The sequence below is a fragment of the Setaria viridis genome, chromosome 7, assembly GCF_005286985.2.
Source record: "Setaria viridis chromosome 7, Setaria_viridis_v4.0, whole genome shotgun sequence".
Classification (NCBI taxonomy): domain Eukaryota; kingdom Viridiplantae; phylum Streptophyta; class Magnoliopsida; order Poales; family Poaceae; genus Setaria; species Setaria viridis.
Window position 1 is genome coordinate 24,029,057 of NC_048269.2, and position 18,969 is coordinate 24,048,025.

Here is an 18,969-nt window from a genome sequence, read left to right on the forward strand (position 1 = left end):
GCACGATTGCATGTCAGGTGACTTAAGTGTGCTTTAGCCGAGTTAATTTAGGCAGTTCTGCCACAACCTCTTGTATCCTGTTGAAGGCGTCGGGGACCGGCACAAGCGCTGGAGGTCATGGCTGACACGTATGAGCTATTGACAGCGGGAGGAGGATGGACGAGGCTGCATTCCCAGCAGGCCCTGCGATGTCGAGCCGGGCCGCCAGAGCTACCGCCTTAACCACATAGTCCTATAGGAGGCTGGTGATTTCAGAAGGTACAGGCGGATTTTGGTCTTGACCCTCACCTTGCGCTGAGTTTAGGAGGTTGCGCAAGGCGTTCTGGAGTTCATCCGCCTGGCGTGCGAACAGGGCCTGGAGGACCTGCCCTGTTTCAGAACAGAGCGCGCCCTATTCTGGTAGAGGAGGCGGCAGCCCATGCTACAGTTGTGCTCTTCGCCGCCCATCGCCGTGCCTAAGCATGCTCATCTAGTCGCGGTGCCTGGGAGATCGCGAGCGCTCCCTGGTGGATGCTGGTTTGCCTGAGCTGCGCCTGGCCTGCGCACGCCAGGACCCGGCACCCCGGTCCCTCCGGGCAGCATAGTTGTTCGCGTCATCATTGTCGCCATGCCTGCCCGACCATAGTCGTCGAGGTGGTCGTCGTTGTATGATGGCCAGCCGCGGCCCTGGTGTCCCTTGCGGTCTTTGTCCTTGTCCCGGCCATTCGCCCGGTCCCTTGGACGGAACTTGTAGGACTGCGAAGTTGGGAGCGGATGATACGGGAAGGCGTCAAGATGCGAGGGGGAACTTCCGCGCCATCCGCCACCCCCAAGTGCCAGTCCGGCATCTGGCGCTTGGCGGGCTAGAGGACGCCGTTGTGGTCGATTGTCGCCCTCGTGTAGTCGTGGATCTCCTCCAAGTGGATACTTGTGCCCGTGCTGCCAGTGCTCCGGTGGCGTCTCAATCACCAGAAAAGAGGCGAGTTGCTTGTCTCTGGCTCTACTTGTGAAGGTGAGCCAGACGCGCTTGGGGATGAGACTTAGGTCGGCAGTCCAAGCCCAAAGGTCGATCGTCTTCGTCTCCACGGGGAACATGAGGTTGGTCTCCACTTGCTTTAGGCCGCAGGTCTTGCTGATTATCTTCTCGGCGACATCCTCGACCCATGCGTGCCTTAGGACACAATCAAGACAGAGCTTCACCCTGTACAGGAGCATGACACCCAGCGCATGGTTGAGGCTGCACCACTTGATGAAGTGAATCTCGATGTTGCTGCGCTTGAGGAAGCTGTTCTTGACCGCCTCCTCGCAGTGCAACCAATGTTGGAACTTGATGAGGAAGGCCTCCAGATGATACCTGGTGATGACGACCTCCTCCTGGCGCAGCTTGAACTCGTCGCAGAATGTCGCTGCGATGTCGCTTGCTCCAGTACTCAGTGGCACGCGTATCACCCAGGAGACGATCGTCGTGTTCTCCCAGTCATGGAGATCAATGTCGATGGCGAACGAGGTGGGCACGAAGCAAGTCTCCTCCTTTGGGCGCAGGGACGCGTCTCCCACATGTAGCATGGCTTCTCCTGCTTGGCGTGGCAGCGGGGGCAGAAGCTCCTCTTCCCCGAGGCTGCTCGGTGGCACGCTCGAAGCTCGGGGATAGCCCAGAGGCAGAGCAGGGGGTACTCCTCCCCGGCGCTGACGAGGAGCCGGTGGAGCGACGATCTCTCAGTGGTTGCACAGGACCAATGGACAACACCTCTCCTAGTGTCCTGAATGGCAACAGAAGAAGCAGCACACTGGAGCTGTGCAGCATGCGGCCTGGTGGTTGTGGTGGAGGCAAATGAAGCAGTGACCGTGTGTCTTTTGGCGGAACTCGCGCAAAGCCGGTGAGGTGTGACCATCTTCAGGTGAAATGGGGCATCTGGCGTGACTTGAATGCATCGTACCTCGCCTATGCACTGGTTGTTGGCATGCGCCAGGCCGTTGGCGACGCTGGACGCGGGTCCAGCCTGGATCCAGCACTTGCTTCTACTCCTCGCGAGCGGAGGAGTAGTGGCGGCGCGCCTCTCAAGCGGGTGAGCTGTGGCACCATGGGGCATCACATCGCTAGTCTTCGTGGGTGGAGGATTAATGGCGTCGTGCCTCCCAAACTGTTGAGTGGTGGCGCCGCGGGGTGTCCCATCGCCAGGTGGCAGGCCATGGAGGTGACCGCGGGGATGTCCGGTCGTGCAGGTCGGAGTTACTGCTCCTACCCCCTCCTGGCGCAGTAATGGTGTGATGGGGAGGACTCTGGGGTGCTGGAGGTGACTTGCGATTCGAAGGGGGCCTTGAGGACCTCCGCGTAGGTGCACTGTACGGATACCGGCGTGTCTGGCACGTCCGAGCCTTCCCTCCGCTCCGGACAGCTAGACTCCAGCTGTGGTGGTAGGGAGACGGCGAGCCAGTGCCTCAGATCCAGATCCACGCATCGGTTGAGGAGGCATGCATGTCCAAGCAGGGACGAAGATGACCAAAATGCGTCGGGAAGGCGGGGGGAGTAACCAGCCTCCACAGGAGCGTGGCCGGCGTCGGCGAGAGCGCCGGCGCCGGCGGATCTAGGGGGAGCGGCACGACGGGTGCGGGCGGCTACATCGCCCCAAGCGCGGCGAGAGTTTCTGAGACAAAAAGGGCATATGGGAGCTTTCTTGTTGTCTACTCCCCGTTTCCAGACGGCAGTCGGAGCACCACTCCGCACGCGCCATCTCCTCCTTTCGAGCATCCACCACTGTTCCACCGTGTTCATGCCTTCATGGAATGGATGGAGCCGTGCAGTGGCGAATATAAGCCGAGGGCCATGACCTTAAGTGCCAGCCCATTTTCTCCACGCTAGTGCACTGTACCACAAAAGAGTCTCGGTTCCAGAACACCCATCAGCCCATTTAGGTCATGTTTGTTTGAGCTTTAACTTTTCAAACTTTTCAGAAAGCTAGCTTTTGGCTTTTGCTCCTTAGAAGGGTGGCTTTTCGAAAGCTGGCTTTTGGAAAGCTAACACCATTTTGCAACTTAGCTTTTGGAATGGTGGGATGGAGTGTTTCTAAATATTACAGGATCACCAAGGAACCTAATCGCAAAAAGCTTGGGGACTTCTAATGGCCATGGCGGTCAGGCAGCACTGGGCGATTAAATCGTCGGTGATCAGGGGGCCTACGAGTTCCGATGGGTGGCACATCAGGGAGAGGAGTAACAGGGGATCTTGTGGAAGTGCTCACTGAGGTGGGAGACTCACAGAGATGGCCGGAATCGGTGGCGGGCGGTGAAGACAGCGGCCGGCTCAAACTTCATGCGGCGGGGCTCCTTCAGTGGTGAATCGATGGAGTCGACCGGCGGAGCAGGTGCAGCTCGGCTTCAAGAAGCTTACAACGTCTTCTTCTGGCTCGGACAAGCGGCGGTCGCAGTGAATCGGCCGGCCGAGCTCCGGCGGCGCTTGGCTTTGGTCCGGCATGGTCCTTCATGGGCGGCTGCACTCCAACGATGGAGAGACGTCAAGGACCAACGGTGGGGCTTCAACTTGGCACGGAGATCGTCGTGGTGATGGCCGTTTGCTCCAGCAGGAAGAGGGGCGTGCGCCGGTCATGGCTTGGGTGCCACAAAACCGGAGGAGAGGGAGACAACGCAAATGGAGATGGAGCTGAGGAAAGAAAAGTGACCGTTCGCAACATAAACGATGGTAGATGGGTAATTTTCGCGACCTTGACGTGAAAGCTGTGGAAAACTCACATTTCACTGTTTCTGGACTTTCCATATAATCATAGTTTCTACGAGCTTTTGGCTGGCTTGTGTTGGTCCAACCCGCTCGTTTGGCGAAACGCGTGATACGGCACGCTGTACCAGCTCTCTCGTTGTTGGGCGGATACAATTGTGTCTTGTGTATCTGTATCCCACTCTGCCATCTGTTTGGTTCCAACGCTTCTTTGTTTGGGCCTGCAGGCTGTGCAGTCCTGGGCAGCGAACGGCTTCGCTGTCCTGTTTAATTTGGAAGTTTCAAACAGAATGTAGACAGTAACTGCACTCCGCGTCATCATTAAGCGTGAAGATTTTGTCGATTTTCAAACAGAAAGCAACCATTATCTGACAAAGTTTGGTACTAAACCAGTACTCCCTACCAATTCCATGACTCGCGATCCTTAGCGAGCTGCGAGTCCATTTCATCCTGATCCTCTGCCCCCGCAGCGGAGCGGTTTGCGTTGGCGGAGTTGCAGCGGCGCCGTCGCGCAGAGCAGGAAGAATGGCGACCAACGTAGTGGTGGACCTGCGGTCGGACACGATCACCAAGCCCACGGAGGCCATGCGCGCCGCCATGGCCGCGGCCGACGTCGACGACGACGTCCGGGACGGGGACCCCACCGCGCGGCGGTTCCAGGCGGAGATGGCGGCGCTCATGGGCAAGGAGGCCGCGCTGTTCGTGCCCTCGGGGACCATGGCCAACCTCGTCTCCGTCCTCGTGCACTGCGACGTCCGGGGCAGCGAGGTCATCCTCGGGGACGACTCGCACATCCACCTCTACGAGAACGGGGGGATCTCCACCATCGGCGGCGTGCACCCCACGACCGTCAGGAGCAACCCCGACGGCACCATGGACATCGACAAGATCGTCGCTGCCATCAGGCGTCCGGACGTGATATATTACCCGACCACCAGGCTGATCTGTTTGGAGAACACACATGTCAAGTGAGTTGCCCAAGAACTACACGTTGGGGATTGGATCTTGCTGGTGAAAATACGGTTGTTTTTTTAATCTAACTCGTATGTTTCCCGCTGTTTCTACAGTTCGGGTGGAAAATGTTTATCTGTAGAATACACTGACAAGGTTGGAGAAATTGCCAAGAGTCATGGCCTGAAGCTCCACATTGATGGAGCTCGCATTTTTAACGCCTCTGTGGTGAGTAGTACGGTGCAAGTGCTGCAATTTTGCAATCTGCTTCTGATACTATCTGCAATACTAGTTTCATTTTCTGTCTTCACTCTTCAGATATCAATTTTAGAGGGTTGACATCTGAAAAAAAGACCCATTGATATAAGTACGAAGTATACTTGCATCTTTTTCACTTACAGTAATTTAAACATATATATATGTGTGTGCATGCGTCAGCCTCTAATCCATTGTGTTCACTGTGCCAGGCACTTGGAGTTCCTGTAGGCAGACTTGTGAAAGCTGCTGATTCAGTTTCGGTATGTTCCAATTTGCTGAGCATTGTGCTCACACTAGCTACTTACATGTGAATGTACTACAGATACACACTTGTATGCTGGTGCTTCTATTTCCCTCTGAAACTTAAACTGCAGGTATGCCTATCGAAAGGTTTAGGCGCCCCCGTTGGATCAGTTATTGTTGGTTCAAAGGCCTTCATTGACAAGGTCCGATCAATTGTATTTCTAAGTTCCAAATTGCAGATATGTTTTTTTTAAAAAAGAAAAGAACCGCAAAGATCAAGTAATATTGGAAATCTGAACAATACCTTCAGGCCAAAATTCTTAGGAAGACCCTAGGTGGTGGAATGAGGCAGGTTGGAGTTCTCTGTGCTGCTGCCCATGTTGCCGTTCGCGATTCTGTGGAGAAGCTTGCGGATGACCACAGAAGGGCTAAAGCTTTGGCAGGTTTCATGTTTTTTCTGGAATTTAACTTCACTTCATTTCGATATCCACTGCACACTAGTCTTCAACTACCACCATGATTTTTCACAGAAAGAAAAACTAATTCCCTCTAAGTTGTCTTCAGTCATTGTTTCCTCGGCTTTTCATCCTACTTAATACAAAGAGAAAATACACTGTTCCATTGCATTTTCTGGAAAACAAATCGAAATACTTCTCAACTTCATGTCCTGAACTTGTTTCTCTTGTTCATTCACTTAGAGGGACTGAATAAGATGGAACAGTTTACAGTGGATTCGACTTCAGTCGAGACTAATATGGTTAGCCTGCTAGATCATGTTATTAGATTTTCTCATTTCTCACCATATAACTGTTGTCCCATTTATAACATATGCAATGCTTTTGTAAGGTGTTCTTTGACATTGTGGATTCACGCATATCATCTTACAAGCTGTGTCAAATCCTGGAAAAGCACAATGTGCATGTAAATCCAAGGAGTCCAAAAAGGTGAAGTTCCATCCTCCTTGCTGTTCAGGATTTTTTAAAAAATAAGATTTAGCACGTTCAGTATTTTTTAATTAGAATAATCAGGTTAGAAAAGTGACGTTTCGATAAGCATTTTAAGATTTACCATCCATTATTTGTTAGTCAACATTTAGCATTTGTTGACGCTATTGTCTTAACATACTTCTAGTTACCTTCGCTAGCATATCTTACGCACAATTCCTAGTTTTACTGAAACTAAGTTTAGCAATATCAGCCTTTTTTTGAAATACAGATCATACACATTATACTGCATCATTATAACTATCCATATGCCTCCCCTACATTTATGCAGTGTCAGGCTTGTCCTCCACTACCATATTTCAGATAGCGATGTTCAATATGCACTGACATGTTTTGAGGTATGCAAACAAAAGCTTGCGCCCCTTCTATTTTTCACTATTAACGTTCCAATTTGTGTGTGGCAGTGTGAGTGGGAATTGATATGATCTTTTGTTTTCAGAAAGTTGTTGAAGAACTGCTGACGGGTGGTGCAAAAATCGAGCATTTGGCAGATGGTACATCCAAAAACTCATACGGGTACTAGAACACTAGTTCAGTTCGTTTCTACCGTTCTGATGTATCAGCTCAGTGCCCCGGCTTGTTTGCGATCGACGCTAGCTATTGAAGAATAAGTGTTTGCTGTTCACTCTTTGCTTGGACCTGTACATTCTTGTTTCATAGTTAACCTTCCCAGAATTGCTTTACCAGCTTTCACTTGCTGGAGATAAAATAAATCTTCTCCTAAATTAGGAGTCAAATAGATATCAGAAGGAAAAGATTAGAACAGAGCACTGTATGCAGAGAGGGAAAACAATGAAAAGTAAAGGTAAAGCCCAGGCGTTGCAAATGCTGAATATATACGTTCCAGGGAATACACAGCTTCCGGTAGAACAGTGTTGGGCTTATCAGGGTATCTGTCGAATGCTAGGAGTGAGCATCATGGGCCGCCAAACAACATCGGTACCATCCCCTACTCTTTGCATGAAACATGGATGTGTTTTGCTCTGCCTGGAGAACATATGCAGCGATGATCGAACCACGTTTAGGCTTTATGCTTGACGACCTTTAATGAGCATGTAACATATTCCCTGTTTGGGTCTAGATTTTCCTTTTGAGATCGTTTAGGTCTAGGAATTAGTAAAAGCCTATCATGCATACAGGAACTGCTGCTATCAGGTAGTATGTTCTATCGTACCTGAGCGGTGAGATCACACCAAGCTAGCTAGACCCCCTAGTCGCCTGCTGATGGCTGATGCCTCCGGTACAACCCACTTGCTGTGTCGCTTGTGAAGATGCTCGTCGTCTCTGTAGCTCCTCCTCGCCACCATGTTCCTGCGCTCCGATCCCTGTTGCCACACCACACCAGTGAGCGAGGCAGTGACAAGTTCTGTCGTGTACACGCTACAGCCCCCGCTGTGCCCTAGCGCTGAACAGGATCCTGCGTGGCACGCAGCGTGCGCTAACACATACCCAGGGAAATATCAGCGTCATAGGCACTGACTCACTGTGCTGCAAGCAGTAGGTGCAGACGCGGCCATCCGGAGGCTTGCGTTGCGTTGATCAGATACGCCTCGGCACACCACCACACCCGATCGACGACAGCCGGGCGATGTGGCCGCCCGAGCGCGCACGGGCGGCGCGCGCGACATCGTCTCAATCGGCGCCACAGCGCTGCGCCGGCCGGCCGGCCAGATGCCTGGATCCATCTCCCGGAACACCGCGCGGAACGCAGACGTGACGGGACGGGGGCACGGCCTCGGGCGCGGGCGCGCGGGGGCCGACGCCCCGACGGGAAGGGTGCGTGCGTACAAGTCTCGTGACCGGCAGATCACGAGAGGCGCCACACGATCTCGCTGCCGCCGGCGCGGGGCGCACCCGTACGGTGCGGTGGCCCCCCGCCCGCGTCGCCGCCCGCCGCCGCGGAAACAGTGGCCTCATCCTCATGGGCCATGCGCTGGTTCGGCCGTTTAGCTAGGCCCGGGGACGCTTCTGGCCTTCTAGGCCCGCCCCCGGCGGCGGTTAGTAGTAGTAGTAGTGAGTGACGGGTAAAAACTGCTCTGGGCCTGATGCGACTATCTCAAATCCTAATTCCTAAAGATGACCGCATCTTCTCTGTTTTTTGAACTGCTCCTTTTGATCTGATCTCGTGTTGAGAGGGCATGGTAATCGTCTTGCCGTGAGTTACCAAACTGATCACCAGACAGAAGCGGATTGCCTACACCAACGCCACATTAATTGAATTGAGACATGTTTCGCAGAAAAAAATAAAAGGAAGGAAGAAAGAAAGAATTGAGACATGGAGGATGACAGCCAGTCAGGTGGGTGCATTGCATGGCAGTGCGTGTGTGGCAACTGGCAATTAAAACACTTGCACACCAACGTTTTGTCGGCAGAAAGCTTCCAGTACCGCCTCTACTAAATCTTGATTTCCGTCGAGTCTCGATCTGTCACAGCTGAAAACTTCTCCCTTCAATTAGCACCGCCTGGGTTGGGAATTGGGATCACGAACCATCATGGCATCGGCATTCTCTTTTAGCTTTGACGTATACGTCCACCTTGGTCGGTGCTGTTCCTCGATCGAGTACTACCATTTCGACTCGTGTTTTCTTTAATTACATCATGTCTTGGCAGGTCAGACAGCACTGAAGTAAAGGCGCGCTCAAGAGATTGACGTCGTCCGATCTGCCTGCGACTGATGACAACGTGAGTCAAGGGCTCAAGGCCCGTGCGTACGTGCGTGCAGACGAGACGACGGCGCTGCTTCCATTGGCGAAAGGGAAGGGAACCTCCAGCTCCAGTTCATCGCTGCCTCCCGCCCGGTCCCCAAACGCAAGCACGCAGACAGGTGGCCATCACCGAGTAATCACCAAGTCATTGCCATTGCCTGATTGCCTGATTGGCCGTCTTTCTAAACGTCAAGAAGAAGCAGGGCCCTCCTAGAAACACTTATATTACAGGCTAGAGGCCTCCCATCATGTCATGTTCTCGAATCTCTACGTGGTAGCTTTTCGCTTCTAGAGTTGTGGAGACCGAACGCTGTAGATCGCCTGGGAAGACGCGTGAGCGCTAATCATAGGTCTCCATTTGTATCCGATGCCGCCATGCCCTTTGTTTGGGATGAGATAATGTGAGCTAGCGGTACTGTGACTGTGGAATGTTCTTGTCAATATGGGCTCTCTTCAACCTTCATGGTAAAGAATCGGTGCTCGAAATAACTTAAAATCTTAATCTATAGCAAATAGCTGTTGGACCCTGCCCAAATTCCTCCAACGCTTTGTTCGACGCTTCATCCGATGCACCATCGGAATGTCCAGTGCTGAAGGAGTTTTACCCGAAAGCTCTCTGGACGATTTCAAATTAAATATGTTTTGTCCCACGGTCACCTCCACAAGGCATCGAATCATCCGGTACTATAAGTCTTTTTCTCTCTGCTCTACGAATTGCTCCGACGCTGGTAAAAATCATGCCGTCAAATCATTCGGTGCTTCCTGGAACTCAAGTTGATTTCTCAGTTGTACCAATTGCTCCAACGCTTGCTCTGATGGTTGCTCCGACGGACCATCGGTTCATCCAGTGGTACTAAATTTTCTAAGTTGAATACCGCCATTTGAGCACTAAAAATACCGTCATTTGGATGCTCTAAACTTATTTGGATGCTTGAATACCATAAAATAATATCCTAGATACCATGTCTTGGATACTTGAATACCATAATTTGGATATCAAGAATACCATCATTTAGACATTGTTGCATTCCTAGGACTATAAAACCTACAAGGTACATATTATAAAAGCCATTAGTCCTAATAATTATGTTGTCACTCAATCACCAAAATCACAAACAATGACCTAATGGGACCATGGTCCTTACATTTATTCATCACGTCCTTTCACCAAGAGTGACATCTCGCGATGGCCGCATAAATGTTTTGCGTAGCTACCTTGTGTTCAATTAATGAATCACTAAAACTTGACGAAGCAGCAATTGAAATCAAACTGATTTTGAATTAATTAAAAACATATTGTGTCACAATAGGCACACCAAGCCTTGCCTATCACAATGTTCTGTATTAATGGGCGAACGAACAACCAAACCCTTGGAACCACCTACAGCTCCAAGAGCTATTTCCAAACATAAGAAAACAGATATATTTTTTAGAAAACAAACTATATGGCTTTTTGTTGCCACTGTTTTCAGAAAACTATGACAAAACAGGATATAAAATGTTTAAAGCCTCTGACCCAGCCCGCTAATCTACCAGTATTTGTGAGTGATATTTGCATTAACAAGAAAATTAGATCAATGTAATCCAAGTTCTCTCTTACATAATATTCAAACTCCACCTATGGCTATTCTTGAGTCTAAATTATTATTGTATGTCCTGTGAATTATTATTCTTTTGGCTTTAACTATATAGACTTCTTTTTTTTAAAATAACTATATAGCCTTGTGCATTACAATGTAGGGGACCACAATAATTGATGAGATAGCACCAGTGTGATATACATCGTCTCTCCATTATTTTAACCGTGAACCAGTGCTCTAATGTTTGTACTATGATGAGTACTATTTGTATTTGAAATAGTTCGAACGTGAAACCCAAGGAGATCCTGGGATCAACTCTCGTCAATTTCTTCGAAAATTTTGGTTAAAGTTCCACATGGGCTTGGCCCTAGCTAGGGGCATGGCACCAATAATGAAGCATGCCCTTGCTCTCAAGTTGCTAACTCTTTTCCCGATGTGCAACTGTTTCTTGATTGCGTTGCTATTGTCATAGCACTTAACTTGCCGGGGCCTAGCAAGATTCCTGCCTAGCTGTGTTTCAGTAATGCCTCTTTCGTGCGGGTCACTTCAAGAAACTATTGCCACTATATATGTTCAACTTATAAAATACAATATAGGAGTACTGAGCTAACCGATGCATGGCATCTATTTAAACATAAGCAAGAATTTCTTTGAGAACTCATTGTTGTTTTATTTTTAGTAAATGCTAACCTCAGGGTGTTCGTTGCCTGGTAAATAAATCGGATGGAGGATCCCACCACTCAACCTGCCGACTAGTAGCTTCTCGCGTTGATTTTTGCAGCCGCTATTTTTCTTCCTGTTCTTTCTCTCCTTACCCGTTCGGCCCACCGGCTCCTTGGCTAGGCGCAACTATCCATGGCCTACCGCTCTGCCCCAAGAGCAGCAAGCAGCGAAGTCGTGGTGGCAGGCCAGGAGCTAGGGGCTTGGCGCCGGCTGCTGCTCTTGCGACGGGGAAGGGTGCCGGGCGCGGGCTGCCGCTTCCCGTAGCCAGGGGCGAGCCGCGCAGGCTGCCGCTCCCTGTGGCCACGAGTGAGCCGTGCGAGCTGCCGCGCCCCCGATGCCGGTCCCTCGCGCGGTGAGGAGGAGGGCTAGCGCGAGGAGGCCCGCGGCTGCATAGGCCAGGAGTGGGAGGCGGCCGCCGCGCAGGGATACCACGAGGTGGAGCGCCGAGAGGACGGCTTGGAAGGCAAAGATGGCGAGCCACCGCTGGCCCACGGCATCGCTGGGCGCGCCGATGTTCCCGCGTGACCCGAGCTCTACCCTAGATGCAGGCCACGGATGGGGGAGGAGCTCCACCGGGGAGGAGCATGGCCACTGGGGAGCTGCTCCGCCGGAGGAGCCGTGCCGGCCACCGCTCACCCACAGCCAAGGGCGAGCTGCGCCGGCCGCCGGAGGAGCTCCACTACGAAGGGCGCCAGGCGCCACTCGAGTGCCGGTGGTGCAGGCCGTCACTCCCCCGCGGCCAGGGGGCGAGCCGTGCCGGCCGCCACTATCCTCCTCCTCCTCCACCGTTTCCTAACGTCGGATTCTGCTGTGCAGTGCTCCTCTTACTAGGGTTTGCTGCATGTTGCAAGCATATGTTTCAAGTGTTTCAGATGTTTCAGAAAAATGTTGCAAGTGTTTCATGTGGATGTTGCAAAGTAGATCTAGATGTTGCGATGTTGCATATGTTTCACGCACATGTTGCAAGTGTTTTATCTGGATGTTGCACATTCAATGAGAGATTTGAATGTTCCATGCAACACGATACAGATGTTGCGGCAGGTTTTTTTCCTCATTATCAACATATAGCTAATAAATTTTTTCAACATATTTTTTGATGTTGCAAACGGTGATTTTCTATGTTGCAAATGTTTATTTTCTACGCTGTAGATATTATTTTTTGATGTTGCGATGGACCAACGGAGCGTCCGATGGGAAGTTTTCCCATCGAACGTCCGGGCGGTAGCAACGCCCTTTATTTTTTTTCGAAACATTGTCAGGAGTACTGCCTATTCATTTAAGAGGGATATTGTTGTTTTATTTCCAAATGAAGTAAAGCGCTAGAGACCTTTTCTAAAGTAAACTTCTACAAGATATACTCTCCGTTCTTATATATAATGTTTAGAAAAAGTTAGATTTAGTTGTCACCGAACTAATAGAGTTTGACTCTCACCTCATAATATAAGCAATTAAGCATTGATGCTCGCTAGGATAGCTCAGCTCTTTCCACTAGCAACATGTTGACTGCAAATCAGGATGATGAGGTACCACTACAGTTTACTACAAAGCTGTATTTTTGTTAGTTTTCCAACGTCCGCAGACATATATACCGTACCATTAAAAAACACATTTGAGAAAATATAGGCACACACCCTGTAACCGGGGCAGAAGAAAATTTTCTCCTGCGGCTGGGAAAACTTTGAAGGTACTCCAACTTCGAAACTCACAAAGTCACAAGGTGTTGGCCTCTAATAAATTATTTTCTTCATGGAAAGGAGGCCAACTCCTATGGTTTTGGTCATTGATAGTACCGTTAGAGTACTGCACCGAATACTAGCACATCAGTCAGGCGATCAAATCATCCTGTAGATAAAATAGGCATTTCTCCCGTTACGTTTTGTGTTTGTTTAGTAGCCATGCCGTCATCTTGGAGTTGACAATAGCGAAAAATATTTACTTGGATCTTTAATTTATGTTGGATGCAGCAGATTATTGTGGCGTGCCTAGCTTGTGCCCGTATGTGTATATTACAGTGGAGCTCTAATTAATAATCAACGACGATATTCCTGTAACACAAGATCTCACGCGTATATGTGTGCTAAGGTCTAGCTAGCATATGTGGCAATAAGAGGAAAGTACTGGCCTCCGTTTCTAAATACGTGGCAACCTTGACCAAAACACAATTACCAAGAACTCCACTTTTTAAGAATAAAATGACCAAAATATCTTCATAAAATTATCTGTAAGTATTTCGAGAACATCTCTATAATATTCTGATAAGTGCCAATTATTTTGAAACAAATCAAGTGGTCAAAAAGTGTCGAGTATTTGAAAACAGAGGTTACAAGTAGGTTTTGGATCTACGAGAAGATCAAATTGAGTACTTGAATATATTTCCCGATCAAACGCATACAAATATGAAAGTTCAGAAGAGTAGAGGTTTAATAACTTCCTGGCTCAATGGTTCAATTACTGATGTTAGGAAGGAAATATCAACTCTTCGTGGAAGTCAGAAAGTCTATGCTTGAGCTTGAGTACATGAAGAGTTCTCATAATTCAAAATTTTTATTTGAATGAAGGTTTTGAGAAAATTTCTCTCTCCAGAAAGAACCAATAGCAGTCGAGTTAATAGTATGCTTCATCGGTATTGTGTGTATACAGAGATGGCACCGATACTTGGAGCCGAAGATGAAGCGCTTCAACTTGGAGTGGAACATGAAGCACTTCGTCAACTTCCTTTCTCTAATTCACGCCGCACACCTTCCCAGAAGGCAGAGAACGCGCTCTCGAATGCGGCAGAACGGTTGAAATTCATAACTTAATCATTCCAAATTCACACCGCTCGGTTGAAATTCACACCGGTACGTTTATATTCAAGCTGGCTAGGATACGAAGAATAAATGTGCCGGTAAAAAGTACGACTGATATGATTAATTAAACGTACCAGTGATGTAAACGTTTCGGGCACGTTTAATTATTATACGTGCCAGTTGGTTTCTGTATCGGTGCGTATTGCACCAGCACGTATGAGACGTGCTCCGCGGTGGTGATTAAATAAGAATACCCTTTCTCTAAAACAAATTAAAGAAAAGTATGGCAAGAGCTTAATTTTTGTGCCTAATAGACCAAATCATGTTCACATTCTTGGTTGAACTTTAAGTTCGAGTTTTGAAATTGCGCCATCGAACCTCTGCATCACTTTATATCTGAGATGCGAGCTAAGCTGCTATAATTAGATCACCATATCGCACCTGTGAAAGCAATCGGTAGGGGCCGCTAATCACCACATCAACTCCCGTGCGCTGAAACGACGACAGCCTCTACAAGGCCGTACACCCCCACCACTTAGAAAATATTGCTTTTGTCACGTCACCTTTCACGCCTCTCGCCCAGTGTCCTTTTTTTCCACCCTTCACTTAGAAAAGCCCAAGCCGAGTCACCACTGTGCATTCCATGTCTCAGTCACTTCACATCTCTCCTTTTTAGGCCAAACACCACCCCCCACCAGCCCCTGCGCTCCCCCTAAAAATAGAAGCAGCAGCATGCAATTCCTCACACCTTCAAACAGATGATGAAGCTGGTGCTCTCCCTGCAGATCCCCCATCACCAGATGATGGGCCTATGAGTGAACCAGCAGCAGCAACTGTTTCTACGGCCACCACCACTGCGAAAGAGTAAGAAGCAACAGATGAGATCAACCAACAGCTATACTCCAATGCTTCGTAATCCTTAGCCCTATCTTCTTGCTTATGTGATCATTGCTTCTCTGATGCTTCAATTCCATGGATCTTGTGCAGCAGACTCAAGAAGCCAGCCTCCAAATCGCACACCTGTGAGAACGAACCAAGCTCAGCTGCCAACTCAACCCAAGGTAACTGCCTGTTCCTTTCTTTATTCTTTTTTCGATGAAGATTTTTTCACACTCAGATGAGAGAGACATGTATCTGTTCTAGTCATCTCAAATACATGTGCATCTACTTCAAACTTCCGATGAGCACCAACTCCCAAACAGATCCCTCCAATCCCAACTTTGTGCTACAATAATGCTCATGTGCACACAATGACACAAGCAGTCATCATTGAACTCATCATGCTTACGAGATTATGGATCGAGTATTTCTTTACCGGCCAATATAGTATTATATTGATCTGCAAATGGTCATTTCATTAAGCGAGGGACAGTAAGAGGGAGAACCCTACTGGATTTAACTAGAGAGGAAATCATTTCAGCTCTCAGTCACACTACTGTTTTCTTTCTACTTCTTCCTCCTAGCTAGCTGATCCATGGACATGTCGTCGAACCCCGACAGCCCCTCGTCGGGAGGGGGCAGCGGCGGCGGCATGGGGTCGAGCAGCGGCGGCGCGTCGCCGTCCGTTGGCTCGATGACGCCGCAGTCGCCGAGCCGGTACGAGGCGCAGAAGCGGCGCGACTGGAACACGTTCGGGCAGTACCTGCGGAACCACCGGCCGCCGCTGAGCCTGGCGCAGTGCAGCGGCGCCCACGTCCTCGAGTTCCTCCGCTACCTGGACCAGTTCGGCAAGACCAAGGTGCACGGCGCGGCGTGCCCCTTCTTCGGCCACCCGAACCCGCCGGCGCCGTGCCCCTGCCCACTCCGCCAGGCCTGGGGCAGCCTCGACGCCCTCGTCGGCCGCCTCCGCGCCGCCTTCGAGGAGAACGGCGGCCGCCCGGAGTCCAACCCCTTCGCCGCGCGCGCCGTCCGCCTCTACCTCCGCGAGGTCCGCGAGCACCAGGCCCGCGCCCGCGGCGTCAGCTACGAGAAGAAGAAGCGCAAGAAGCCGCAGCAGCTGCCGGGCGACGGCAGCGGCCTCCACGGCCACCCCCACCAGCCGCCGCCACCCCCGCCCGCCGGCGCCGCCTGCTGATCGAGCTCGTCGATCGATCGATCTGATCGGCCGACGACGGCTCGTCCTACTGCACGCTCTCCTATTTGGCCGGTATGCCAGATTGAGCTTGAGCATATATATTTTATGTATCATTCGATTCGCATATGAATGCATGCATGCGTGTGCATGGCAGTGGCTGATGCTTGATGCCGCTGATCCGTGCACTCTACCGTGGGAAGAAGCTAGCACCAGTAGTGGGTGCTGCGTGTGTACTGCATTGTTGCCTTGTGTGTTTCCATTGGCTTTAGAGCTATTTGGTGTTCGTCGAATCTATTTATTTGCTTGTAGGAGTGAGCAAGTGTTTGCTGTACTTTGAACAAGAGCAGTATGTCCTTTTTATTTGAGGCCTAGCTAGGGACAGGGAGATACATATACGGAGATCTCTCTTGCTGTTTGTGGAAGATTTAAAAGCCTCCTCCATCTACAGTACGCATGCATGTGTCAATTCGGTTCTGGCCATCACCAGCGAGCATCTCTTGTTTCTTGTTTTGATTCCTGTTTCGTTTCCTTTTTATGGTACTGGGATGCAGTGTGCTTGGGTAGTGAGATCGATGTGAATGGTGCATGCCCCAGCTGCCTGCACGGCGAGAGCGCGGCACAGTGCCACGCACCAAATAATAGGAGCATCGGACAAGCATGTACTACTCGCTATTGATGCTCTTGCTGTGGCTCGCCTCGGATGTGTGCATTCTTGCGAGTACTACTACTGGATGCATGTGCCAATTGGAGCTATTCTTCTCTTACAACTTGCTGTCCTTTGTTTTACGATCGATCTTTTCCCATGGGTTTCTGAATAGTCTCGTCCCATCGTGGGGGCTAGCTCTGCTATTTGATGTTCTAGTGGCACTTGAAGCTGCATAGGAACACATGGTCATACTTCCTTTCTAGGTTTCCCTTGGTGATCTAGCTAGTATATGTTCTTAGTTGCTATTGACTACTTGTCTCTGAGATCATTGTGCACCCACAGTTATGGCATTTGGGGACAAATATTCTACAACATAGTTCTGGATAGTTTCAACTTTTCATTACTTAGGAACCAAAATAAAAACCAACGAATACAATTCCTTGCCAGTTATGTTATGCACATGTGTCGAAATAAAACATTCTTATCAAGCAAAACATTGTTCGAACATATAGGTTAATATATTACATACAACATTAAATGCTTTTTTTCCTCAGTGGTGTCTTTTGCTGATATACATGGAAGTTTTCTTCCTAGCTGCAAAGCTTACTTCTTACATAACTAATTGCCATTTCTTGCATATGTTGACATGTACCATGAGTCCATGATCAAACACAGAAGTAATAACAGTGAGTGCAAAAAACTATCTAACTATAGCTTATGTTTGCATATGAGAATGTGTCAGCATCCGGTGGTACAGGGTATTTTAACTATTTATGTTTTAAGCCAAGCAGTTTCATGTGCTTCATCCAATAATGGAGAAATAATCCGCACATTCATATGGCATTTGTGATTCATATTCATTGTAATTTTCACTTATAGTTGTTTCCCATTTCAAATTTCTGTTAGAATTAAGCACATTAATTGATTAACTAACCCATACCTTGATCAACATCTTTTCAGTACTTATCAAAATAAAAGAAGAGACATAGGAGTAGATAGGAAGGAGTGAAATGTAGCTATATATGCCCTCATTGTCGAGCCGATTTTCCAAATATGCATGTACTATCTATTATTCCTCCCTTTAAAAGTATTTAATTGTTCAAATGCATGGGGTAAAACTTTTAAACTTTGCTTATGGATAACATCATAAACGTTTTGAATCACATTGAGACATATTTTCATTACATTATGATACATCATTACTTAGTTACCATGTCAGCACCAGGCATGCATCACTTGAGTTTCTAATTAACCGAAGGGATTATTATACAATTTTGATTTAAATCTTCGAAAGAATTGGACAATTTTCTTGGATTTCTCATAAGCAATTTTGTCATGAACTGATGAATAATAAGCTTACCGTCTTAGGTTAGTAATGGCATATATATGTTGGAGCACTTATCATTATTAATGAGCAACATTTTGGCTGCTATATCCTTGTCTTTATTTTTTATATCCCCTTTGACACCAACAATCCTTAAACTTCTATGGGGTGTCACCTAGCTCATGGAACTATTAATCTACAGTTTCATGTCCCTAAATTCGTTATTAAAATTGTTGCACTCAAGGTCCAAACTCATCACTATACATATCCTATGCCATTATGTATATAACATCGTGCGCAAAATAAAAGTGCCCGTCTATATCTTAACTTGCTTAATAAAGCAACAGATATATGCTGCTGGCTAGTACATATACTCTCACGCTTTTGCTGTAAAATTGCAATTCTGTGTTAGTTAGCAATTCATGAATATTTTTCAGTTGTCTATGTTTCGAACAATTATATTCGAGGTCTCATAAATTTCATTAGTTAGTTTCTGTTTTTAATCTAATCTTGGAGAAAACTTTATAACTGATTGCATCTCCACTATTTTAATTCCTGCTTGGCTAATTCGAAGTGTGCAACAGTCACTAGCATTCGTCCTGAGGCTCAATACCGTTGCATTTTAGCCTGAGCATTAGTATCGGACCTAACGTCTAGTCCCCGACGAGGTCCCTCTCTCTCTCCCGAATGACGCTCCTCTCTCCCTTCTCCCTCACGGTGGCCTCACCCCTCCCTTCTCCCTTCTCCCTTCCTCCCATTCTTCCCTCCTCTCCTTTCTCCCTTCCTCCCATTCTTCCAGGCGCGCCCCTCCCTCCCCTCACGGCTGCCCCTCCCCTCTCCCCTCCACGCACCCCTCACTGCGACGCCGGTGAGAAGCGGCGGCTGGGCGAGGAGTGGTAGAGGCAAGAAGGGAGGGCACGGCGAGGCGGTGGAGCATCGGTAGGGCGTGGCAGAGCAAGGAGC

At 48.9% G+C, this 18,969-nt stretch overlaps 2 protein-coding genes across 2 annotated transcripts; both read left to right on the plus strand.

Moving 5' to 3' along the window:
* The first annotated feature begins 4,055 nt into the window (after window positions 1-4,055).
* LOC117865176 (low-specificity L-threonine aldolase 1) lies at window positions 4,056-7,109 on the plus strand. The gene is made up of 9 exons (XM_034749315.2): window positions 4,056-4,677; window positions 4,777-4,888; window positions 5,128-5,178; window positions 5,293-5,364; window positions 5,472-5,604; window positions 5,860-5,918; window positions 6,008-6,105; window positions 6,437-6,503; window positions 6,605-7,109. The coding sequence occupies exons 1-9, from the start codon at window positions 4,235-4,237 to the stop codon at window positions 6,686-6,688; spliced, it is 1,119 nt and encodes a 372-aa protein (XP_034605206.1). The 5' UTR covers window positions 4,056-4,234; the 3' UTR covers window positions 6,689-7,109.
* A 7,462-nt stretch (window positions 7,110-14,571) lies between these two features.
* LOC117862790 (protein G1-like4) lies at window positions 14,572-16,180 on the plus strand. Its single transcript, XM_034746315.2, has 3 exons — window positions 14,572-14,826; window positions 14,950-15,023; window positions 15,426-16,180. Exon 3 carries the CDS (start codon window positions 15,437-15,439, stop codon window positions 16,034-16,036), a length of 600 nt encoding a protein of 199 aa, XP_034602206.1. The 5' UTR covers window positions 14,572-14,826; window positions 14,950-15,023; window positions 15,426-15,436; the 3' UTR covers window positions 16,037-16,180.
* The last annotated feature ends 2,789 nt before the right edge of the window (window positions 16,181-18,969 follow it).